The sequence below is a fragment of the Solanum pennellii genome, chromosome 8, assembly GCF_001406875.1.
Source record: "Solanum pennellii chromosome 8, SPENNV200".
Lineage (NCBI taxonomy): Eukaryota > Viridiplantae > Streptophyta > Magnoliopsida > Solanales > Solanaceae > Solanum > Solanum pennellii.
Genome location: NC_028644.1, coordinates 59766674 through 59790376, shown reverse-complemented (window position 1 = coordinate 59790376; position 23703 = coordinate 59766674). Strand labels below are relative to the sequence as shown.

At 31.6% G+C, this 23703-nt stretch overlaps 1 protein-coding gene and 1 long non-coding RNA gene across 2 annotated transcripts; both read left to right on the top strand.

Annotated features, from left to right (window-relative positions):
• The first annotated feature begins 6708 nt into the window (after nt 1–6708).
• On the top strand, nt 6709–8294 carry LOC114078480. The gene is made up of 3 exons (XR_003580158.1): nt 6709–6813; nt 6972–7043; nt 7754–8294. It is a non-coding gene; the product is annotated as an uncharacterized LOC114078480 (long non-coding RNA).
• Nucleotides 8295–9169: 875 nt separating this feature from the next.
• Nucleotides 9170–21827, top strand: LOC107028908 (probable ethanolamine kinase). The gene is made up of 11 exons (XM_015230152.2): nt 9170–9362; nt 10706–10797; nt 11009–11115; nt 12229–12334; nt 18201–18323; nt 18625–18716; nt 19647–19731; nt 20384–20489; nt 20612–20678; nt 21227–21319; nt 21410–21827. Exons 1-11 carry the CDS (start codon nt 9256–9258, stop codon nt 21548–21550), a joined length of 1119 nt encoding a protein of 372 aa, XP_015085638.1. The 5' UTR covers nt 9170–9255; the 3' UTR covers nt 21551–21827.
• The last annotated feature ends 1876 nt before the right edge of the window (nt 21828–23703 follow it).

The following is a 23703-nucleotide window of genomic DNA, read 5'->3' as shown; positions in this document are numbered from 1 at the left end:
ATGAGGATCATAGAGGAGGTGATGTGGCACCTCTCTATGACCTCCATTCATTTTTCTTATTTTTCTTCTTTTACTTGACATTTTTTCTTCTTTTTTTTTAAATTTTTTTTCTTATAAACTTATACCTCTTCAATTACATAAATTCTATTCTTAAATTAGTATTAATAATATTCATAACCTCTTAAGTCTTTCATATTCATAACTTCTGATTATTTAATGTGAAAGGTTACATTAACACTATAAAATCGCACTAAAATTGTGTGTAATTTTGTAGTCATTTTTTGTTAGAGAAATAGTGAAAGACATGTTACAATTTTTGTAAGCTCATGAGATGCATTATCTTTTTCAAATATTATTTCATATATTACTTTTAATTAGCAAGTAAGGCTAATATGTCAACATATTTTTATTTTTTCTAGATAAATTATTTTGTTTTGTTATCTTTGAGATTCATTTTTTTGACTAATAAATATATATAAATGAGGATCATAGAGGAGGTGATGCGACATCTCTCTATGACCTCCATTCATTTTTTCTTATTTTTCTTCTTTTACTTGACATTTTTTTTTTCAATTATTTTTTATAAACTTATACCTCTTCAATTATATAAATTCCATTCTTAAATTAGTCTAATAATATTCATAACTCTCAAACCTTTCATATTCATAACCTCTTAAGTCTTTCAAATTCATAACTTCTAATTATTTAATGTGAAAGGTTACATTAACACTATAAAATCACACTAAAATTGTGTGTTATTTGTAGTCATCTTTGGTTAGAGAATTAGTGCAAGACATGTTACAATATTTCTAAGCTTTGAGGTGTATTATCTTTTTCAAATATTATTTCATATATTACTTTTAATTAGCAAGCAAGACTAACATGTCAACATATTTTTATTTCTTTTAGATAAATTATTTTGCTTTGTTATCTTTGAGATTCATTTTATGACTAATAATGTATATTTGTTATTATTTTTCTTGACTCTTGTATATAGGATGAAATGATAACATCAAGGGATGAAGATAATGGATTTTGAGCTATATATATTGAATATTCTTTATTTTTTTAAGTGCTTAAGAAATAATGTTTCTATTATATATTTTCCTTTTGAATTAGTTATGTTTTATGAAAAATAATTATGTAGGAGAATTTATGATTAAATGTAATTTTCCCTTATTCTTTATGAGATATAATATTTTATTTTGTTAACTTTGAGATTCATTTTAGGACTAATGATTTATTTGTTATTATTTTATTTTGATTTTGCTCTCTGTTTTTCAAACTACAAATGGCCAAAGCTTACAATATCCCATAATATCAAGTATTATTAAAAATCCTATTACCATTGCATACTTATAAGTGTTCTTCATTGTGATTTTTAATATAATAAGTTTATTGTTATTCAAAATTAAAGATCATGCAAAGGCATTTTTTTATATATAAAGAAATTCATAGATTATTTAGTTAAGAACTGCAAATTTTGTTTTTGCTAAAAATATATTCTTATCGATAAGAAAGGATAATAATACAATAAGTGTTAATCTAATTACCTAATCCAAAGAAGTTAGATGACATTCATGAATTACGTATATCAATCGAAATAATGATGTAAAAAATTAAAATAAAATTATTTAAATAAAACATAAATTATAATATAAGGGTAACTTTGTCCATTTTAAGTTGAATAATAGTTTTGCTACCGCAAATATCAAAAAGGGAAAGGGAGGTTAATGTAATACTTATAGCCACAAGAAAAGTATGTGTTATATGTCCAAACCTTAAGTGCGAAATGACCAATCAAGTCATTACAACTATAATTGTGTGTGTTGACTAAGATTAGGTTTAGGTTTTCAGAGTATGTTTACTAGGCTTAAGCCCATTGTAATTATGTAACTATATATATCTCGTTGTGCCCCAAGCAGTTGTATTCTTCTGCCGTATACAATTCTACAGTGTGGCATATATAAGTAAACCCCCCTCTCCCCCACCTTTCCTCGATTTATAATATGTCATTCAATTGCTTAATCATGTTTTGTATAGTAGTTTTTAGAGGTAACCTCGAATTGTTTTGTACTATATTTAGATCTTCTAGACAGGCCTTTAACAGTTTGCCTCTTAATGCATTTTTATAACTAATTTTTATGCTTTTACTTTGTTTTAATTTTAAATATAAAATATTTTAAAATAACAAAATATCGAGTTACAAATTAAATTTTTTTTTTCTTGTTAATATATCATATTTGTCTCTTCATTGTGTTAAAACTATCCATAGCTAACTGCCTTTTTAGAAGAAAATAAAAAAATATCCTATAATAAATAGAGAATTATTTCAAGCATTTAAGAATGTTGTTAGCTCAATCGCAAGAATCAGTGAAGATTCTTCGATTGAGATGAACTGATGAAGAACAGTTTAAGAACAATCAGAAGAGAAGAGAAGAGAAGAATTAGAGAAGATTAGAGATTTAGAGAAGAGAACAATGATTAGTATATTGATTGATCTGAAATGTACATATGAGATGTGTTTATATACAACTGTAGTAGTGACTTATTCAGCCTAATTCTCAACTAACTTTCTGATCAACTAACCAACTCTATGAGCAGTAGTTCAATGGAACAGTAATCAACAGTAATTGTAACTAACTAACTGTAAGTTAAGACAGAATACATGATCAATCCTAAATCTAATAGCTGATTAGTGTAACAATTGTATTATTTGACAGTTGCCTACTTATTATTATATTATTTTGCGAGATTTTGAAAATCTGAGTACACGCTTCTTTGACCATTTCATAGTTTTTTTCCCTATTTTTCCTCAATATACAATTTAAGAAAATCTCATCACCTATTCTTTTTTCTTATATATATCAAACACACATACTCGAATATTAGTATTATTTTTTCTTTTGACGAAACGAGCTTTGCTTTAAAGAATTCAAATCACCTTATCAATCGTTCTTTGGGATGTTGGATTTTTCTACTTTTTCATCTTCTGAATATTCGAAAATTCTATTATTTGTAATGTTTTATTTTTTTTACCTTTTTAGATTTGACGATGTTGTTTTTCAAAATCTAAAGAAGAAAATATTTTTTTTCTGATAAAATTTTTGGAACCTTGATCAAATACAAATCACAGTTATGATATTGAAATTTTTTTAATAAGTTGATTCGACAAATCAAAATTGTTATCCGAAAAATTATACCTTTTTAGAATAGAAAAAAAGATAATTTTTCATATTTCAATATATGTGACACTAGATAGATTAACAATCTGTTTAAGAAAAAAAGAAAGATTTTTGAAATTTATATTCAAAATTTATTTTAGATATCAGTGTGATTATGAATGATTTCATCAAGCACAAATGTCAATTTTAAAGTTGAATTATTTTAAATATATCGAGATGATATTTTTCGATGTACCAAAAAGAAAAGGGTGGCAAATAAATCAGGATAAAGATTAATTGAAAATTACTTTTCAAAAGATTTATTTGTTATTCATCTTCAAACAAATTTCTTAATTATGAAATGAAAAATAACATTCAATTGTTATAAATCTTATTGTTATTTTCTGTACAATTTTTGTTAGATCCCTCAGTGAATTCTTGTAATTGAACTTTATATTTTTGAAGCTCATGAATAAATCGAAGACAACAATGAACTTGTGGCAGTCCATAATGTTTTTGTGAACTGGTTGTTGAGCGTCCATAGTATTTTGTTAATCTTAAACACAAATGACTCATTTGTTATTGGCATTATTTTTTTTAATACTTATGGACAAATTATATAAATTTACAATTTTTTCTATTTGAATTTTGACTGGTTTCTGAATTGTTTGTTCTATAACAATCAAATTTATGAATCGTGAGTCGCAAGTTCTTTAGAATAGCAATGCAAGCTAAAGTGATTTTTTTTTAAAATAATTAATTATAAAATACACGTGTAAAGGAACAATATTGCTCCTAAGTCCACTGAAATCTTCCATCAAGCTCATATTTCTGAGTTGAGTCGTGGAGACATTTTCACTTAAATGATTTTAGTTCTTTTCATTAAATTTGATCTTTTAGGTTTTAATTTTGATATTGAAAAACCTAGAAATCTCATAAAAATGAATTCTTGACATGTGAACGACTCAAAAGAGGTTAATAAGGGTAAAACTCCATGAATGAGATTATAGCGGTCATAATATGTGATTTGATAAATTGACCAATTAATAAGTCGATAGACCTTCTAAAAAGTAGAATTAGACGAGTTTGAATATACAATATCTTCATTTAAAAAAATAGGTCATTGAAGGGATCTTATACCTTTTTCTTGGACTTTTAGCGTTTTGAAGCATTGGAAAAAGTTAAGGCTTCGATAGTTTAGCTTGTTTGCATCTAATTTGTCGATTGAGGTAGGTTGCAATTGAGGTGGCTTAGTTATTGATATGTAATGTGATTTGTATTACATGTTTATTGATCTTTGGACAAAGTTGGTGTTGTTTATGATTGAAGTGTTGTAGGAATGAAAAATGCAAATCGTTGAACTGGTTATTTTCTGTTGTTATGAAATATGAACTCATAATTATAATATATTTTGATAATGTGATGAATGATGATCTTGTGGTTATGTATGTGTGTTATGTTATCTTGAAATGTAACTTGAGCAATTAGCATATTGAAATATTCAGATAGAGTGATGATATATTTTCACTTTTTGGACAATAAGTGGTTCAAATTTAAAGTGACCTTACGAACGAATAATTACGAGTGTGATTATATTTATGAACAACAGAGGATTCAAGGTATTATAGTCTTGGGTGCTCAGTTTCCTTTAACATAAAGTTGCTATTAAGAAAGTTTTTTTTTGTAAAAGCTTAATAATATTTTTTAGTTAGTAAATGAAATACAAAAAAATAGACAAATGAAAAAAATTACAAATAAATATTAGCAGAGTCTGTGAAAAGGTATAAAAAGAAGTAAAAAACTATGAAGAATTTTTTTTGGACAAATTGAAGCGACAAAGGGGCGAATTCCAGTGGATCATGGCAGCAAGACCACTAACCTATGAAGAATTTCAGTTTGCTCTTTTCAACAAAAAACAGAAGGTTACGATAGGATTCGAGCCCCAGTGCAATGCACCAACAATCTCAAATCAACTTCACGGTCAAAGCACAAAAATGGGCGCTAAAAATATATTATGTAACTTATTCAACATTTTCTATATAAATGTACAAAAATTTTCGTTGAGGTTAATGAGTGCTCGAGTAACCATAACTCTATACGTGGATTCGCCCATGTTTATGAGTAAGATAATGTTTTAATTAGAATTAAGAATTTATAATTATTTTTAAAATAATAAAAGAAATAGTTATTCTAATCATGATTGGACCTTTTCTTATAAAATTTAAATAATAAAATATTTTTATTGTTTTTTTTATTTGTCCACTATTTTAAATAGATAATTTACTATATAAAAAGAATTATTATATTTTTCATATTTTACGTCTAACATTATTCACTTATTTCTCAAATCATTTTCAGACCTAATACTAAACATAAATTAATATAATGTTCTCTATGTCCAACAATACTTGTCTACTATTGACTTTGTACAATTCTTAAAAAGCTATAATAGAACGGTAATTTTACTATATTACCCTTTGAATATATTTTGTTCACTTTTACTTGTCACTTTTTCCTAAAATAGATCTTCATTTTTACTCCCTTCGTCGAGTATTATTTGTCATGGTTTCTATTTTCAGAGTCAAACTATAAAAACATTGACTAACATTTTAATATGTATTTTTTCATCATATTAATATGTAAAAAATTACAATTTATAGTACTTTTCATATAGTTTTAGAATATCTAGTTTTTTTTGGTTTAAAATATCGAATTAATATGATCTAATTTAAATTTAAAAATTAGTCAAATTGACTTTTAAAAAGCGCAACATGACAAATAATTCCGGACGGAGGCGTACCTGTCACTTTTGACATATCAAGAAGGATAATAATATTTTTTCATGTTTACCCTCTGTATTAAATACTCTTTCTTCAAATCATATTTCAAAACTTAATACTAAAACAAACATAATTTAATAGGGATAATTTGATTAAATATCTACATATAATGTATAATCATTTTTTTAAGGAAAAATAACTTAAATACACAACTATAATTTTTATATTCTCTAATTTTCCCTACTTTTTTTAAATATTACATAATTCCCTTTTTTTTAATTTTAGTGTAAGTTTTTAGATACATTACATTCTCTCTCCTATAATACACATTTACCCATTTTAATGCCTATTTTTTCTCTATTAAAACACTCAACCTCTTAAATCAGTTTTTAAATTTTGAATTTTATCCATTTAAACACTCAACCTTTTAAATCAGCTTTTTGATTTTGAATTATTAAATTTAATTAATTTTAAATAAAAGACCAAATTTTGAAATTTTGAATTTCAAAATTCAAAAAATTTGAAATTTAAAAAAGTAAAAATTTCAGGAAGCAGGACAACTTCTCTTAACTTCTACCGTTTTGTTCTTACTCCATCAAGTTTCAGTTCTTTTTTTTCCATAATCATCTTCATTCTTCTTAACCCAGCATGAATCTTCAGAAGGATTCAAACAAAGACTCTGGCTGTAAGAAGCTCAATTAATAGTCTCTTCGACTGCTTTTCGTAAAGTTAACATTTCCTTTTTGTTCTACGGTTAAGATGTAATCTGGATTTGATAATATTTCATTCTTTTACAGATCTGTACAAACTAGTCGTGCTAAACTTGGAAGGGTCTGTTGTTACTGCGTCATGTTTGGATTACCTCACAGGTCTGCTTTTACTGTTTTAATTTCCATGTTAACTTACTAGGACTAGTTTGCGGGACAAACTTTATGAAGTAAAAGAGAATTTTTCGGGGAATTACTTCTCTATTCTGGGATTCCATCACGTTGTTGAAGTTTCTGATAGTTCGTTTATCATAATGCAGCTCTCACTTCGTTGAAGTCGCTAAATGTCAATAGATCTCACCTTTTAGATGATGGATGTGAGAAGTTTTTGGGTAAATGGAAGACATTTGTTATCTGCCAAAAAGAACTGACTAAAGCAAAACCATTCCACATTGTTAGCCAACCGTTTTATATCTGCAGCACTCAGCAGTTTGAAAGAGTTAAATCTGGGATTTAACAATATCATGGATACATGAATTTGTTGTGTATCATAATATTTTATATGTATCATGAAGTTTTGAAAATTGTTATAATGTATCATTCAATAAGTTTAGTAAATGCGTCATCAACTGTGCTTGATGATACATATAGAATCAGTGTGTACAGTGTTTAGTCAATGCATTGATACATGTAGTAGATATGTATCACATGTTTTGCATGTAGTATGAATTCCTGAAAACTGATATCATGTATCAGTAAGGTATTAGTTGTTTAGTTGATGTACTGATACATGTTTTGAAAATTGTTATAATGTATCATTCACTAAATTTAATAAATGCGTCATCAACTGTACTTGATGATACATAGAGAATCAGTGTGTATATTGTTTAGTAGATGTTTCTGATACATGTATTAGATATGTATCACATGTTATAATGTTTTAGTTAATTCACTGATACATGTAGTAGACATGTATCACATGTTTTTCATGTAGTATGAATTTCTGAAAACTGAAACCATGTATCAGTAAGTTATTAGTTGTTTTATTTAGTATTTATATTTCAATATCGTTATAATTTGTTGTTTTATTTTCAAATTGCAGCCAATGAAGTACAAGATTAAAAAGATACCAACACATCCCATAAGGTTTGCTGTCAATTTTAACAACAATTTCCTAAAGGACAAGAATGTGATCAGATTCCAGGGGGGAGGAGTATCTTCAGCAGACTGATTATGCAAGGAAACTGTACTGCATATAAACACCAGAGGCAGAAGCATCTCCAGCTTCCAAAGACCTTTACTTGCTTCAAATTCATACCCTTAGGTCTTGTAATTAGAGAAGTTGTTGTATTGTCTTTTTATTCACTATGTAAGATTGTTTCTCGTGTTTTGTAGCTGTAGCATGTATAGACTTTTTGTAATTGATAGGAGTGTAGATAGTTATCATCTATTTGTTTTGTATTGAACACTATTGGATGAATAGAGTGCATCGTTCACAAAAAAAAGACAGATATTCAACCAAGCATAACATACATAAAATAAAAGCGAGAAACCCCAATATTCAATTATAACTAAAGAGAAACATTATATATTCTTATTGTCAAATTGACCGTAGTGTACTTTAAGGATTTCAAAGGATTCTTAGAAATGATCAACAATTATTTAAAGAAGCCAGATTGAAAAGATAAATAGACTTCAAAATAGATGATATAATCTTTGATTTTCAAAATTTGAAATTAATATCCAATTACGTGCTGATTTTATGGTGATTAATGATCTGTTACCTTAAATTAAGCTGTTTTAGTAACAACATTAATTGTACCGTTTTTTCCCCATTTTTTTCTCAACAGTTTAAACTTACCATGTATCATTTACCATGTATCACTAGAGTCTAAAGTATCACAGAACAACAAATTTAAGGGATTTTTTGTAAATACTAAATTTATCGGGACAGAATGTAATTATTGAATTACACTATGGGATTCCTTAAATTTTTACTTTTTTTAATGGTGTGTCAAGTCAAAATGTGACAAGTATAAGTGAATGAACAAAATAATAAATTCAATATCTTGAGCAATTTAATAAAAAAATGACTATAATTAATGATAAGGTTAAATTAGAAACTAAAATGTAAAATTATCAATTAATTTTTGAACAAATATTTTCAAATATTTTGAAATAATATAACATACAATATAATAAAATAATTATATTAATTATTATTTTTATCAAATACATCAATACAATATATAAAAAGTCAAACCGAACAAGAGAGACATGTTAGAAAATGGAAAAGAACCTTATTCGAATACGATGCTTTATTACTTTTATCGCAAAAGTATGAAAGAGGATTAGAGCAAGGGCATTATTGTCTTAACGTAAAAAAGAGGATTAGAGCAAGGGCATTATTGTCTTTAACTTAAAAAAGAGGATTCGAGCAAGGGCATTATTGTCTTAACGTAAAAAAGACGATCTTCCCGGTCATGTAAATCTAAAATCTAAAGTGTGAGACCCAAAAAAAAGCATTTGAATAATGTGCAGGAAATATATAAATAGTAAGAGCACCAAATACATGGGGCAGCAGCAGCAAAGATCTGGAACGCCATGGAAGTAACAGAAGGAGCTCGCCACAGCCTTACCGCCAATATTCCCTATTCCTCCCTCACCGTTGATCATTCTCTCTCTATTACTCATCTAAAGCCTAAAATCGTGTATGTTTCGATTTCCGCTTTATCTGAATTGAGCAGTTTTCAATTTTGGATGCTGGCTTCATGTTTTGATTTGATATGTTGTGGTTTTGCTATTTAGGTATGGACTAGCGTTTTGTTTAGTATTAATTTAATAGTAATACTCCATTTGTATGGATTTGTTTCCTACTTTTTCAATTTTTGTTACTTTCTATATTTAGAACTAGAGTAATAATTGACATGACTTTTTATAAGTTTATTTATGTCAACGTATGTGCTAAAAGCCTTATTTTGTCTCTTTACTTTGTGCTTCAAATAAATTAAGAGAAACAAATAGAAACAGAGGGAGTAGTAGTATTGATGGATGTCTTGTCAATATCTTTTATGCTATGATTTATGATTTGAATTGAGTTGATATATTGGTTAATAATAATATGTTGGATTAACATTGACTCGGTGTGATTCCAGTGTAAAATGGTTGACTTTACCTCAGCTCTATGTTTATTGTTCTCTTCAGCTTGTTAGTGAGACATGATATAAAAGCTTCATTTTCCTACTGGTTGAAATGATCCAAAATCATTTCAGTTTTAGATTTTTCGAGTTTCGATCCTTGTTTATGTTATGAAAACCAAAATTCTAATTTTGGATGTATAGAATTAGTATTTTCTCATCTCAAAGTATTTTACTTGCTCTAAGACCATAGTGCACCATTTTGGCGTTCAAGTATGAATGGAATGTTAACTGACACTACAATGAGATGTAGTGAGTGCATGAATTTATCTGTAAACATAGCATGATGAAAACATTGTATCATTTGAGGGATGGACTTTTAGTTTTAAGGATAATCAAAATACAAGATTATGCTCTTTTAAAAACTTCTACTTATTCCTCGAAGGGAGTGGCCTAGTGGACGTAGAGTTGGAGTGACAACCTTGGACACCAAGGTTGAACACTAGCGAAAGGGATACTAGGTGAATTATGCCATTTGTCTTAGCCTTGGTAGGTCTAGTAGGTGGCAACATGTATCCAGTGAACTAGTCGAGGTGGTTATGGTTGTCAAGACACTGTCGTCGTAAAGAAAAAGGTCTTAGGTGTTCCTCTGGCTATTGCGTAATAAGTATATGTGAGATTAAATGGGATACGATTTAGCAGGCAAGTATAGTGGGACATGATTTAGCAGGGAAGTATATGTGAGACTAAATGGGACATGATTTAGCAGGCTGATTAAATTTGTATGTAAAATAGATGTATTCTAAATGTTTTCTTCCCACACTCAGAAGTATATTTAGCGTATGCATGCACCTGTATATTGAGGCTAATTTTTGTTCTTCCTCTTCTATTTCTGAGCTTGGCTTGAAACTGTGCAGAGAACTGTGCAAGGACTTGTTCAACCAATGGTCAAATCTAGATGGTTCTCACTTCTCTGTAGAGACTGTGTCTGGTGGCATCACAAATCTATGTGCGTATTTATGTTGTTTGAATTTGCAATTTTTAAGCACTCATTTGCATTCCAAACTTATCATTCTGAAATTGTGTGTGCCATATGTACTATCCTATGACAAAAAGAATGATTCTTACTGTTAAAATCTTTATTGCTCAGAAAATTTTAGTACTAACCCTATCAGCTAAGATTGTAGTATGTCCTAATAATATTCTATTTATTTCTGCAGTGCTAAAAGTATCTGTAAGAGAAGATGACGGAAAGCATGAAAATATGACAGTTAGGTTATATGGTCCAAATACTGAATATGTCATTAACCGTGAACGAGAAATGCAGGTGAGTTTCAGAGGCTTTGATTGATAAATTTTTTCCCGTGCATTATTCCTATTATATGGAGTCGTAACAGTTGACTTTTGAGTAATTTAAGTCAACTACTCTTGGGTTATCTGTTTTTCATTTTAACTACAAGGTTATTTGATCTGTAAAACTAGTGTTTGTATCTTCTCTTCTCCCCACAAAGGATGTTATGTGGATGTCAACTTGCCGTATAGCTTCATTAGGTGTTATTTCTGCTTATCTCGTCTTTTTGTTAGTCGGACTGTTTCCAAGAAGAGTATGCATAGACTGCACATGTGAGTCTTGTACTCTTACTCACTGGGGAAAATAAGCCAGTCAACCTCCAAAACATTTTGAAATCTACTCCTCTATCTTAAGAAGAAGAACAGTGTTCAGACTACGAAATTTACATACGGTCTAGACATTGATTCCTCAGTATTACAAAAATCAAAGTTTCCATATCTAAAAGCTATATAGAAGTACATAAAGAATAAGTTATAGAATATGTATGTAATGTTCAAAAAATTGTTACTGAAGAAAAAGTTACTCTCTCCAAATAGGGGTAATGTATTTTGCCAAGTTAATGGGGGACTTCACCTTTGTTCTACAATTTACTTTAAAATTATGTTTTGTTCAAAGTGAGGGGAAGAAGAGGGGGAGGGACTAGTTGAATTATTTTCTCTGGAGAAAGTATTTTGGAGTCCTATTATCTGCACATTTATATCACAAATCCGTGGCCATGCTTAATTATAAATATCTTTCTCAATAATTATTGTTAGGAGTTGTACATCTATTATTCTTCAAAATTTAGGCATAAAGTCAGCTGTTTGATTCTGGATGTTATGATTGATGTTCTGCAAGTTTACTTTTGTTCTTAATATATTTTTACTGTCAGGATTTGACTACATAGGTCTAAGCATTTTGTGATCAGTTAATATGTTATTTCTTGCATAAGTTTAGCCCATAATCCACGCCTTCTTTGCTGAAGTCTGTATTTTCGATGGATGTCTTCACTCTCCTCTAAACTTTGAAGTTTTATTTATTTAGTTCTTATAACTATGGTCATGTTCATGAATCATGCACACTTCATGATTGTTAAGTACCTGTGTTTAGGCGATTCAACACCTCTCAGCGGCTGGGTTTGGTGCCAAGTTGCTTGCAGTATTTGGGAATGGCATGGTTCAGTCATTTATTGATGCACGTACTTTAACGCCCCCAGGTAGGCATTTAATCAGACTTCCACTTGTAGCTTATATGTAGTAGATACTATTCGTGGTTTAGCGTAAATAACTTTTGGCTACCTTCCAGACTTCATTTTTCCTTTGTGATTTAGAAATTTTTATGTGTTTCCATTTCCTATTTAGAATTATTCAGGACTAGGCATCAGAAAATCCGGGAACAACAAAATTATGAAGTAGACTGTATACTTATCAAAAAAGTAAACACACTCTCTCTCTCTCTCTCTCTCTCTCTCTCTCTATATATATATATATATATATATATATATTTATTTATTTATTTATTTTTATTTTTTATTTTTGGTTGAGATTAAGCATTATGTCAAGAGCAGCACTTAGAATGCACTACAATTACACCAAAAAATAGAAACTAAAGCAACATCAGGAAAAGCTAAAAAACCCTGATACCGTTTCTAAATTACACCAGAGAGCTATCAATGTGATGCAATCAGAATAGGGTTTTCTTGTCCTATGAAACATCTTTTATTCCTTCATTTTGACTGCACCTCCAAATGCAAGCAGGTATGGTGTTCCAAGTTTTCATATAAGTGCTTAGTCAGTCCTAACCTGTTAATTGTTATTACAGCTCAAAAGAAACTTTTAAACTGTTCTTGGTGTAACCTGTTTCAGTCCCAAAAGATTGACATCTTCCAAACATGCAAAGTAAAAGTCCAGTGAAGGAACACACAATTGTTTGATTCTGATTCTTCTCAACCCATGTAACATCTGTTGGCTGATTGTATCCTCCTTATTCATAGATTATCTTGAGTGAAGCATGATTCTTTGGTTATTAGCCGCAGAGGAACATCATATTGACTGGTGCATATGTTTTGCAACCCTTAATCATTGTCTCTGAGTAATATGATCATTCCTTCTGGCTGTAGCATGAGCTAAATGTAAATGATTCATTTTCCTGACCTTTTCAAGTTGTTGATCTTCATTGTTATTAATACATTGGAATTTGGAATGTAGAAAAAGCTGAAAAAATCTGCAATCACTCTAATTTCCCATTCATTAGGATTTCTTCTGAAAAGTGAAGTTCCAAAGTTTCCCTCCCTGCTTTGTACTAGTGTAAAGTTGGTGTCCTGTGAAAGGTTAAAAAGAGTGAGAAATGCATTTCTAAGAGGAGAGTGTCCTAGTCAATTATTTTGCCAGAAAGAGTCTTTTCTTCCATTCCCTATCTTGATTTCTATATCCTGCGAAAAATGGGGCATGGTGCTCCAATATTTCTCCCCACCTATTCCTTGTGGTGGACTATGTTGCTTGAACTCTCCAAAATTGTTGTCGTACCCGTGTCGGATTCTTCAAAATGCACTACTTTTGTAGCATCTGACATGCATAGGTGGTGGAGCACCCGTCTTTGAACACCACATCTTCTCTTGACAAAACTACACTTTGATAGCCTTTTTTTTGAGACAAGTAACGATTCTATTCGATGAAAACTTAGCCACCCCGTGAAAAGGTGCTACATTGAAGCTTTACAAGCATCGGAAAGGTGCTTAAACCCCTGCCCAAAACCCTATACAATCATATATTGCCTATTTGATATACTAACTCTCCTACTTCCCCCCACATATTCTGTTTACACCAAAAAGAGAACAAGCTAAGACAATTCATCCTAATTTTCTCGATAGAACTGCTAGTGCCTTCAAAATGTCTACCATTTCTTTCCTTCCACACAAATGCAAGCAAGAATGATCATCCACCAGTCCTCCTCCCCACCTCTATTCCCAATACTCAAACCAATTGTTCATCAATGCCAAAGTAGAACTAGGTATTACCCAAGTTATTCCCAAAATACAAAAGAACATGTGCCACATATTTATAGGTGTTCTGCAGTGTAGGAATAAGTGTTCATTGTTTTCACCTTCTTGTTCACACAAAAGACATCTTGAACAAATCTGAAGACCTCTTCTTTGTAGCTTATCTTAGTTAGACAAGCTTTCCTAATCACCAACCAGACAAAGAATGACGCTTTCATAGGGATATTCACTTTCCACACTTGTTTCCAGGCCAATTCTTCTTTACAGGACCTCTTTGATTCAACTGCCAGTACACTGATTTTACTAAGAAGGCCCCTTTACTGTTAAGTTTCCACTTGAGCCTGTCAGTAGAATCTGTGCAACCACCAAAAGTTCCCAATATCTGAATCATTGTGACGAAACTCTCTACTTCCCAGTCATTGAGAGCTCTTCTAAAGATTAGATTGTACCCATGTTGACTCCACTTCGTTCATCGTGTCATGTTGTTGTAAACTTATAGAATAAAGAATTGGAAACACAGACTTCAAATTACTTTGCCCAATCCAGTGATCAGTCCAAAAATCAGTTTTCCCTCCATCTCCCAGAATAATCTCCACATTTTCCCAAAAGGCTTGCCATTGGTTTCTGATAGTTCTCCACACACTGCTACTGTAGGGACTATCAACTTCATTTGTGGTCCACTGGTTTAGCATCCCATATCTTAGGAATTAGAGCTAGGCGATTATGAATATAATACTTAGTGCTCCTTTCCTTTAAAAAACTCTTGTACAAAATTTGCAATGTCAGTTTTGATAATATCCCAAAAAGTCTGATAGAAACATCCATTGAAGCCATCAGGACCGACAAAACTATCCTTGCTCATACTTCGACCTCTTTTTCATTTGGAATCTTGGTCAAAAACTTGTTAATTTTTCATTTGGAATCTTGGTCAAAAACTTGTTATCATCATTGGTGATAATCTTTTGTATACAGTTAGTAGTACATCTGTTGCTATTGGTTTGATGGAGGTTGAAGAAACACTTGAAATGTTTAATGGCAACTCTTGCAATTTCTCTCATCACTTGCACCCATCTATCTCTTCGATTTCTGATTCTATGTAAATGTAACCTTTTTCTCTATCCCTCAAAATGTTATGGAAGTACTTAGTGTTACAATCACCATCTTTAAACCATTTACTCCGAGTCTTCTGTTTAGAAGTGAATCTTGAATACGAATCTATCTAATGTATTTGGTATAGCCCTTATTCGGATCACTTCTAGCCTGTTCAGTACTGTCATACAAGTCATCATCTTTTAAGATAAGAAGTTTGGCTTCCCAGTAATGAACTTGCTCTTAATGTCTCCCATAGTATTCTTGGACCATATGCTGAGCTTTTGCCTGAGAAGATTCAACTTTGATTGTAGCCTCTACATAGCATTGCCATAGGATTTAGTCTCCCAAACTCGTTTAACAACCTTATGATATCTGGCTGCTTGGTCCAAAAATTAAGAAACCTTAAGTATTAAATGTGGTGATTCTGATCATTGTGAGATTTAATGATTAAAGGTTTGTGATCAGAACAAGTTCCGGCCAAATGTTTGACGTGGTTATGGTTGAAAAGTTGTTCCCAATCGTCATTGACAAATATTCTGTCTAGTCTCTTCCAGATTCTTTTGCTTGGTTTTCTATTGTTGCACCAAGTGTATCTAGAGCCACTGAAACCACTGTCTACCTGACCACAATTATCAATTGTGCTAGTAAAATCCAAACTTTTGTAAGCTCTATGAGGTTTGCCCCGAACTTCTTCAATAGAATCCATAATCACATTAAAATCACCACCAATACACCAAGGGCTTTAACAATATTGTTCATATCCTGGACTCTCCCATAAGGCTTTCCTTTCAATAGTAGAGCATTTGGCATATACAACACTGAGAAAGTACCTCTGTCTGTATTGTGATCCTTTTTCCTCCTTAGAGCATTGATTTCAACATCATTTCTTCGTAGCCATTTCATCAAAAGGCTTCTAATTTGTACTCTTAAGTTCTTGATGCCCAACCCTGGGGAGGATATAATATGTATTCAAACCCAATAGATTAGCTCGGACCCTGTATATGTGTTAAAAAATTCAGTAAATAGTAAAATAATAGATTTAAAATTCAATAAATCGAATGAGCTGCGGTAGGTTTACGCATTCAAACCAATAAAGCATAAATCTGGATTCACCTCTGCCTGAACCTTCTTTATAGAGACAATGCTGTACTTCACTAGGTTGAAATTACTTTCTATTGCCTTTCCATGAGAAATTTCTCCATAGCTAGTCAATTCTCTTTTTCACCTTAACGGTCATTTGAACAAATACATAATATATGTTGGCGTTGAATCCAACTCACTGTTATTATGATTCAAGTACCCTGTGCCCCCCTAGTAAAATGCATTTTTCTTCTAGCTGGATAAACTCATTTCCCATCTTTTCACACCTCCTGCTATAGTTGTGCTTTATGTTTTGTCCCTAAAGACAGATCCAACTAAACCATTGGAAGACTTCCCGTAACAGCCAAGTGTAGTTGTCATGCCTTGTAAATCTCACAGAGTTGACTGAAATTAACCTGTTTCCACCAATTGACACGAAGTCTTGAGACTGCCTCAAAACACTCGATAAAGACCAAGTACTTTAGTTGACATGCTGTGGGTTCAGGAAATATGAGAGTATTATCCGCATATAGATGATGTGAAATGGATAGTACATTTTGTTTGCCCTCTGTTCACCTTGAAGCCCTTGAACCACCTTTCATTAACAGAGAAACACAACATTCTACTAGAACACTATAACCTACTAGGTCAAACTCTCCATGTCAATTTATCTAAAGGTTCCTGAAAATAGAATACCTACTAGTTATAGACTTCTAGGAAACCCTAATCTTAAGTAAGATACATTCTTGGAAGTCCCTGTGTAGTTAAATTCGTCTAAGAGTGAAATGAACTTTGAGTTCGTAATCTGCAATCCTCCTTCATCCTATGCTGTGATGTTCCCCATTGGTTTTCATTTGGTGCTGAGAGAACTTCCTGTATTTAGTCAAACCATCAAAAGAAAATTTATTCCCTTAGGTCTAAGGTTTGACTTCCAGACTCTGTAGCTGCTTTTATATGACCAATCATCTAAGCCAAATAAAAAGTTCCCTTTATGATAAATAAATAATTTGCTGATGTGGTGGGGAGAGCCCCATAAACTAGTTGTTGACAAAAAGTAAAAACACACAATTTTTTTTTTCTATGAATGGGACCTAATCATGTCATCTATACTAACAAAAATATGTGATTTCACCAAATATTGGCCAAAAATAAAAGGCATGCCCTATATTGTACTATCTCAGTTCCTCCCCTTCAAATGTTCTCTTGTTCCTTTTCAAAGGATAAGGGCCGGAAGGGGCTAATCTGGTAATAAATAGTTCATATCATATGCTTGGCATGATTTGTCCATGGTTTAAGCTGTTGTTGTCGTTAGATCTCTTATAGATGTAATATTGATTGGTCCATTTTGAAGAAATAAAAAGATGCTGATCATTACATAGGTTGGAATTGCTTTTATAATTAGCAACCAAAATGTGCGTAAAAGATACGTGAGCTTCCATGATAGTTAATTATCCCGCACCTTTCATTTTTCACTGGCCTTGTTGATCTTTGTATAAAACCGTATTGTTCAAGATTCATCTTCTTTGCCTAATTAGCATAGTCATTTTATCATCATTCTGCGTGTCTGCCTCTCCTCCTTCTGAAGTAGTTTAATAGAAAAGAAGTCGGTGGTTTGAATCTTATAGAACTTGTCCACAAACTAGGTTGAGAAGAGCGTGTTTAAATAGTAAGGAGAGCTTTGTAAACCCTGTAACAGGACTAGAGTTTAGCACGACAGTTGTCTTTGAGTCCTTCCATCAACAGATCTTGTTTGACTTGTTGCACTTACATGTAAGTTTATTGTATCATGGGGTTGTTGAAATAATTCTCTGGCACCCTGTTTTTCAGGGATACCTACATTTTTCACTTCTCCCCATCCTCATGGTGTTATTAATGCAAATTAGTTCTCATTTTCTTGTAACTTTTTCAACAGACATGAGCAACCCAAAGCTTGCTGCTGAAATTGCAAAGCAACTCCGAAAGTTCCATCAGGTAGAAATTCCGGGCTCCAAAGAACCTCAAGTGTGGAATGATGTGCTCAAGTTCTACAAAAATGGTCCATCCTTTACTGAACATTCTCCAGTGATATTATATCATGATACGTCATTTTCCCTGAATTGGTTGATATGTATGGATCCCTCCTATGTTGCTCGGACTCTCCAAGTATGTTGCCCCACCCGTGTCAGATCCTTCAAAAGTACACTGCTTTTGGAGGACCTCACTCACATCCCTCGACTTTTTTGAAGAGTTCGAGCAACATAGGATCCCTCTAGTCTCATAGACTGGAACACTTGTACTGGATTAACTGCAAGGACGAAAGATCCATCTCAAGCCCGATCGTTTTTCTATTTTTACAGCATCAACTCTCCAATTTGATGATGGTGAGAAGAAGATAAAGTATGAGACAATTTTGTTCCCGGAAGTTCATAATGAAATCATAGAGCTCAAGGTAGTCCCACCTCCCATGACATGTAGTTGATTATTATTCTATTTATAATTTGCTGTTCACCCAAGGGGAGGGGATTCTCCCAATATCTTCTCCATAACAGAGCAAATTTCAGCCCTACAAGCATTTACTTTTTTCTTTATCTGTATTATGTTAGTTTGCTCTCACAGATAAGCTAATTTGAAACCCCTTGCCAGCGAAAGCAAGGGGTTTACCTTCTGCGTCGAGCTCGTCATACCAGGCTTGCCTAGTGCGGGTTACCTCTCCTATGTGGTTTGTGAGCTATTGCATAGCAGCGGGGATTTTACCCTGTGCGCACCCAAAGGATAGCGGCTGTGGGTAGAAAAGAAAAAGCTAATATGAAACCATATATTAGCAATTTTCCTTAACCCCTTTTGGAGAAATCAATAGCTATAAGATGTTCCGCATGTCATTTTCCTAATTTAACTGTTGTTTTTTTTTTCTTGTTATCTTGCTGGAGAGGTCTAGGAATCTCCTACAGCAGCTACGAAAACCTTGAAAGAACTTTTTAGGTGTTGATTCATCTTCCATCATACTATATGGTTTAGACTGCTTCAAATTGGATGACTTTGTATACGTATTTCAATTTTACGTCTTGCTTGTAGTTAAGCACACCCAAAAGTTGGCACAAATGAAATGTTGTAGGTTTCAAAGTTAATGGTTCTTATTTTCCACATTAAATGCATCTTTCTTGGCTTTATTGTAAAAAAATTTGCTTAATAAACCTGGAATATATAAAAAATTAAGTCGAGTTTTCTTTAGGATAAATTATCAGCTTAATTACTACTACCTCTGTAAAGCGGATGATATTGAAAGTTATTTGGTATTGGGCCAGAATGACATTGTATTATGTAGCTTCATGTATTAAATGGATATATCTCTTTATTTCAAAGACGTGCAATTTTGGAACAGGAATTGACTGACCGTCTTAACGCCCCAGTGGTGTTTGCTCACAATGACTTACTCTCTGGAAATCTGATGCTTAATGAGGAGAAAGGTACTTGTGATCTAGCCTTCCGTGTATTTATATCTTGATCGAGGTACTTTCTTCTGTCATGACATTTAAAATTAGAAATTCTCCAGCGTCTCCCCAGTCATGATAAAATTCAGTAATCTCAAGATGCCTTTTCATCTGTTGGAGAAGAAAACCCTACCATTTAGATCATTTAATTGGTTCTGCACATCACAGACATCTTATTTGGTATTACTCATGCAAATTTTTATGCTTGTGATCATATATTGTGTCACTATTGCTTATTCGTCTTTCTCAAGGTTTTATTATGTTTAGTAAGGGAACGAATTTTCTCTGAAGTGACTCGTATTCTCTTGTGATAAAGACTCAACATAAGTCTTTGGATGAACTTTATCAGGCCAATCCTGCTTTCATTTATGTTCTTCGTTTGAAAAACTTCCCATATGATTAATATCGTCAAATAAAATAGTCTATCCCATTAAAAAATATATATCTGAATGATTTTTAAAAATTTTCATCTGGTTTTTACATTGCATCAAATGGTTGACATTTCTAAATTTGATCTTGGTGTCTTTTGTTCATATTGGAGAACTGCTTGATGAGTTTGTTCTTAGTTACAATTAAATGCCGAACTTAACTGTCTGTACTAACCTCATTTCCGTTTATCAAAATCCAGAAAAGCTGTATTTCATTGATTTTGAGTATGGATCCTACAATTACAGGGGATTTGACATAGGGAATCACTTCAATGAATATGCTGGCTACGATTGTGATTACAGCTTGTATGTTACGTCTCCCTCTCTGCATCTCTTTCTCCATGTCCTCAGTCCTCTTCTTCCCCTCTATCTTATGGTGATATTTTGTTGAAAATGATCACTAATATTAGAGGTGGTTCTATATGTAGATATCCAAATAAGGATCAGCAGTTTCATTTCTTCAGGCACTATTTGGATTCTGACCAACCGAATAAGGTAAATGAGGAAATATGTCGACTTCTTATACTTAAGTTTGCATGTTGTATAGCTAGGATGGAACTTGTGTAGCGCTATAGTTTCTGAAACAATTATTTAGCCCCCAAAAAAATAATCAGAAACACTCCCAACATTACAGATGAGATTATACAGCAAACTCGACGGAGAAGTTTTATGGGTGGATAGCTTGTGCAAAACAATCTGTGAGAAGGCATAGTCTAATTGACCAAAAATGAAGGTTTTAAGATAGTATCATGATTTAGTGCCCGAGAGGAGTTGAAAGACTTTCTTCCCATCAATATGCTACAATATTGATAGGAGAAATCATGTTTGTTGTGGGTTTGTTGGGAGAAATCAGACCAAAAAGTCTTGTTTTCTGGAACATAACGACATCGCTACAATATGCACGTTCTTGTGGATTTGTTGGGAGAAATCATGAGATTTACGACTTGGAACGCTACTGTAGTCGTGTCTGGCTACCAAATAGAAAACAGTCGAAGTTAAACATCAGTTATTGCTAGGTATATCTAAGTTAATTTTGATGACAGGTATCTGACAAGGACCTTGAAGCCTTATATGTCGAGACCAGTAGTTACATGCTTGCTTCACACCTATACTGGGCTCTCTGGGCCTTGATCCAGGTACTGATATTACGCTATATTTTAGATGCGGTCCAAAGAATGCCAAAAGATAATCTCACATTTCAATCTTTTTGTTATGGTTATTCCTAGGCAAAAATGTCACCCATCGATTTTGATTACATCAGTTACTTCTTTCTGCGCTATAATGAATACAAGAAGCAGAAGGAGAAAGTCCTCTCTTTAGCCAAGTCATATCTCTCGAAACCCGAGCTGGGTAAAAGATTGATGTAACACAGTTCCAAACACTTGAAAGCAGAAGGAGAAAGTCATGTCTCTCAAAACGTGGGCGAACGGTTCATGTAACACAGTTCCAAACTCTTTAAAGCTGTCGATTGACACGAACATTTTGATCTCATTTGTTGCAAAGTAGAAATAGCTGCTGATAATAGTCAAGTTGGACTCTGCAAAATAATTTTTTTCTTTCTTCCAGAAAACATATTAAAGTGTTGTGCAATACATCATAATTCATAGCTCGAAGTTTGAACACGAAATATATTTTTGAAATCAAGGATCTGATCTTTTTTTCATTTTGGTTATTACTTTTTCTATACAAAACTGTTGAATATAGTTCAACGACGTAGCAACCCATTTTGAAAAAGTAAAAGAAAACTTATACTCCAAAAAGTTAAATATTTACCCTTAAATGTCTCATTACTTTCGTTGGCCTTTTACATTTTAAAATGTCATGTATCTATTTTTATTCGTTATTGACATCAAGTTGATGTCCGTGTCCACCCTTCTCTTCCTATATGAGTATACTCTAAAGATATCACAGAGTAATTGAGCAGTGTCTTTATTGAAAGACTGCTTGATCTTTCTTAATATCATTAAAGTATAATATATTTTGATGGTATCAATGAGTTAAGTGAGTAGCGTTTTTACTGAGGCTTGCTTCAATTCTTCTATGAGATTACTCGACCATTCATGATACCATTATAGTATATCTACGTATTGTGTTAATGTCATCGAGGTACATTTTAATTTTTTAATATTTTAATTTAAATTTTTTTTCCAAAAGAGTCATAATTTAGATACAGTTTTTTTTAAAAAAATTGCAAAATATAAAAATGTATTTTCTACAATTTAGAGTTTAATAAATAAGATTTTGACTTTAATAATTTTCTTTTTATTATTATTATTATTATTATTATTATTATTATTATTATATTTTTTTAAAAGAGTTCAATCCTATACGATACCGATAGAGTATCAATATGCTGACCGACAGAATATCACAAAATAATATATTTTCTACTAATTTAGAATTTAATAAATAAGTTTGTGACTTTAATAATTTTCTCTACATTGTTTCTTATTTATTTCTTAAGAAAAGAGCCCAATCCTAACAGAGGATTAAGTTCATTTCTATATGACACCAATATGATATGAATATACTATCATATAGGATTAATTCTTAGCAATGCTGACACGATGCATGAAATAAGAAAGGAGAAAGGGGAATAAGGTGGTAACTAAAGCTATGAATCCATTAAAAGTAAATAATTTGAATTGAATCCTAATTTGGATAAATAGTTTGACAACTGAATGTATTTGGTATAGTTTTCTCTCTTGGAAAAGATAACCTATGTTGATGCCAAAACAAGTCAATATGGCTTTTAAGCGTGCCAAGATAACATTATCCCTTGCCCCAAAAGTAAAAAAGAGAAGAAAACGTCTAATTTTACTATTGCTTAGCGTGTTTCCAACATCATGCTAGTAGTTAGTAGTTACATACTATATAATAACAGAAACATGGATATTCTTTTATTAATTTCATTTTGCACTTGTAAAACAATGTTTAAAAGATGCGTTTGAGTTTCAAATAAGAAATAAAGAGAAAGTATAAGTATTTAAATTAAAATGATGTATATATAGCGATCCTATACTAGTGAAACTATGTACAAAGATATACTAGTTTGAATAGTATTGTCATTTTACTAGAGTGTAAAGTATCTAGTTTTGGAAAATCAAGTAGCTTAGTTGGTTGGTTATCTGAATTGTCGCCTTATTAGTGAGGGTTTGATTCCTTATATTTCGGTCTCCTTTTCATGGAGGCTATTTGTATTTCTTAAATTTATACTCCGTAATACTTTATTATATATAAATTTCTTACTTATCATTCTTTTTTAAAAAAATAGATAAATTTACTTCGTTAAATGAACATGATTTTGTATAGTATTTCCATTATAGAAGGGATTTAATATATTTGTGTAGGTTTTTCATAGAAAGAGGAAGGGGGAGGGGGAGGGGTTGTTTTTGAAATACGAAAAATATATTTATAGTCGAGTAAAATATTACAAGATTATATATGTTTATATTATTGTGTGACTATAAAAATTTCTAACGATATAATGATAAATTAAAATTAAAATATTCAATATAAG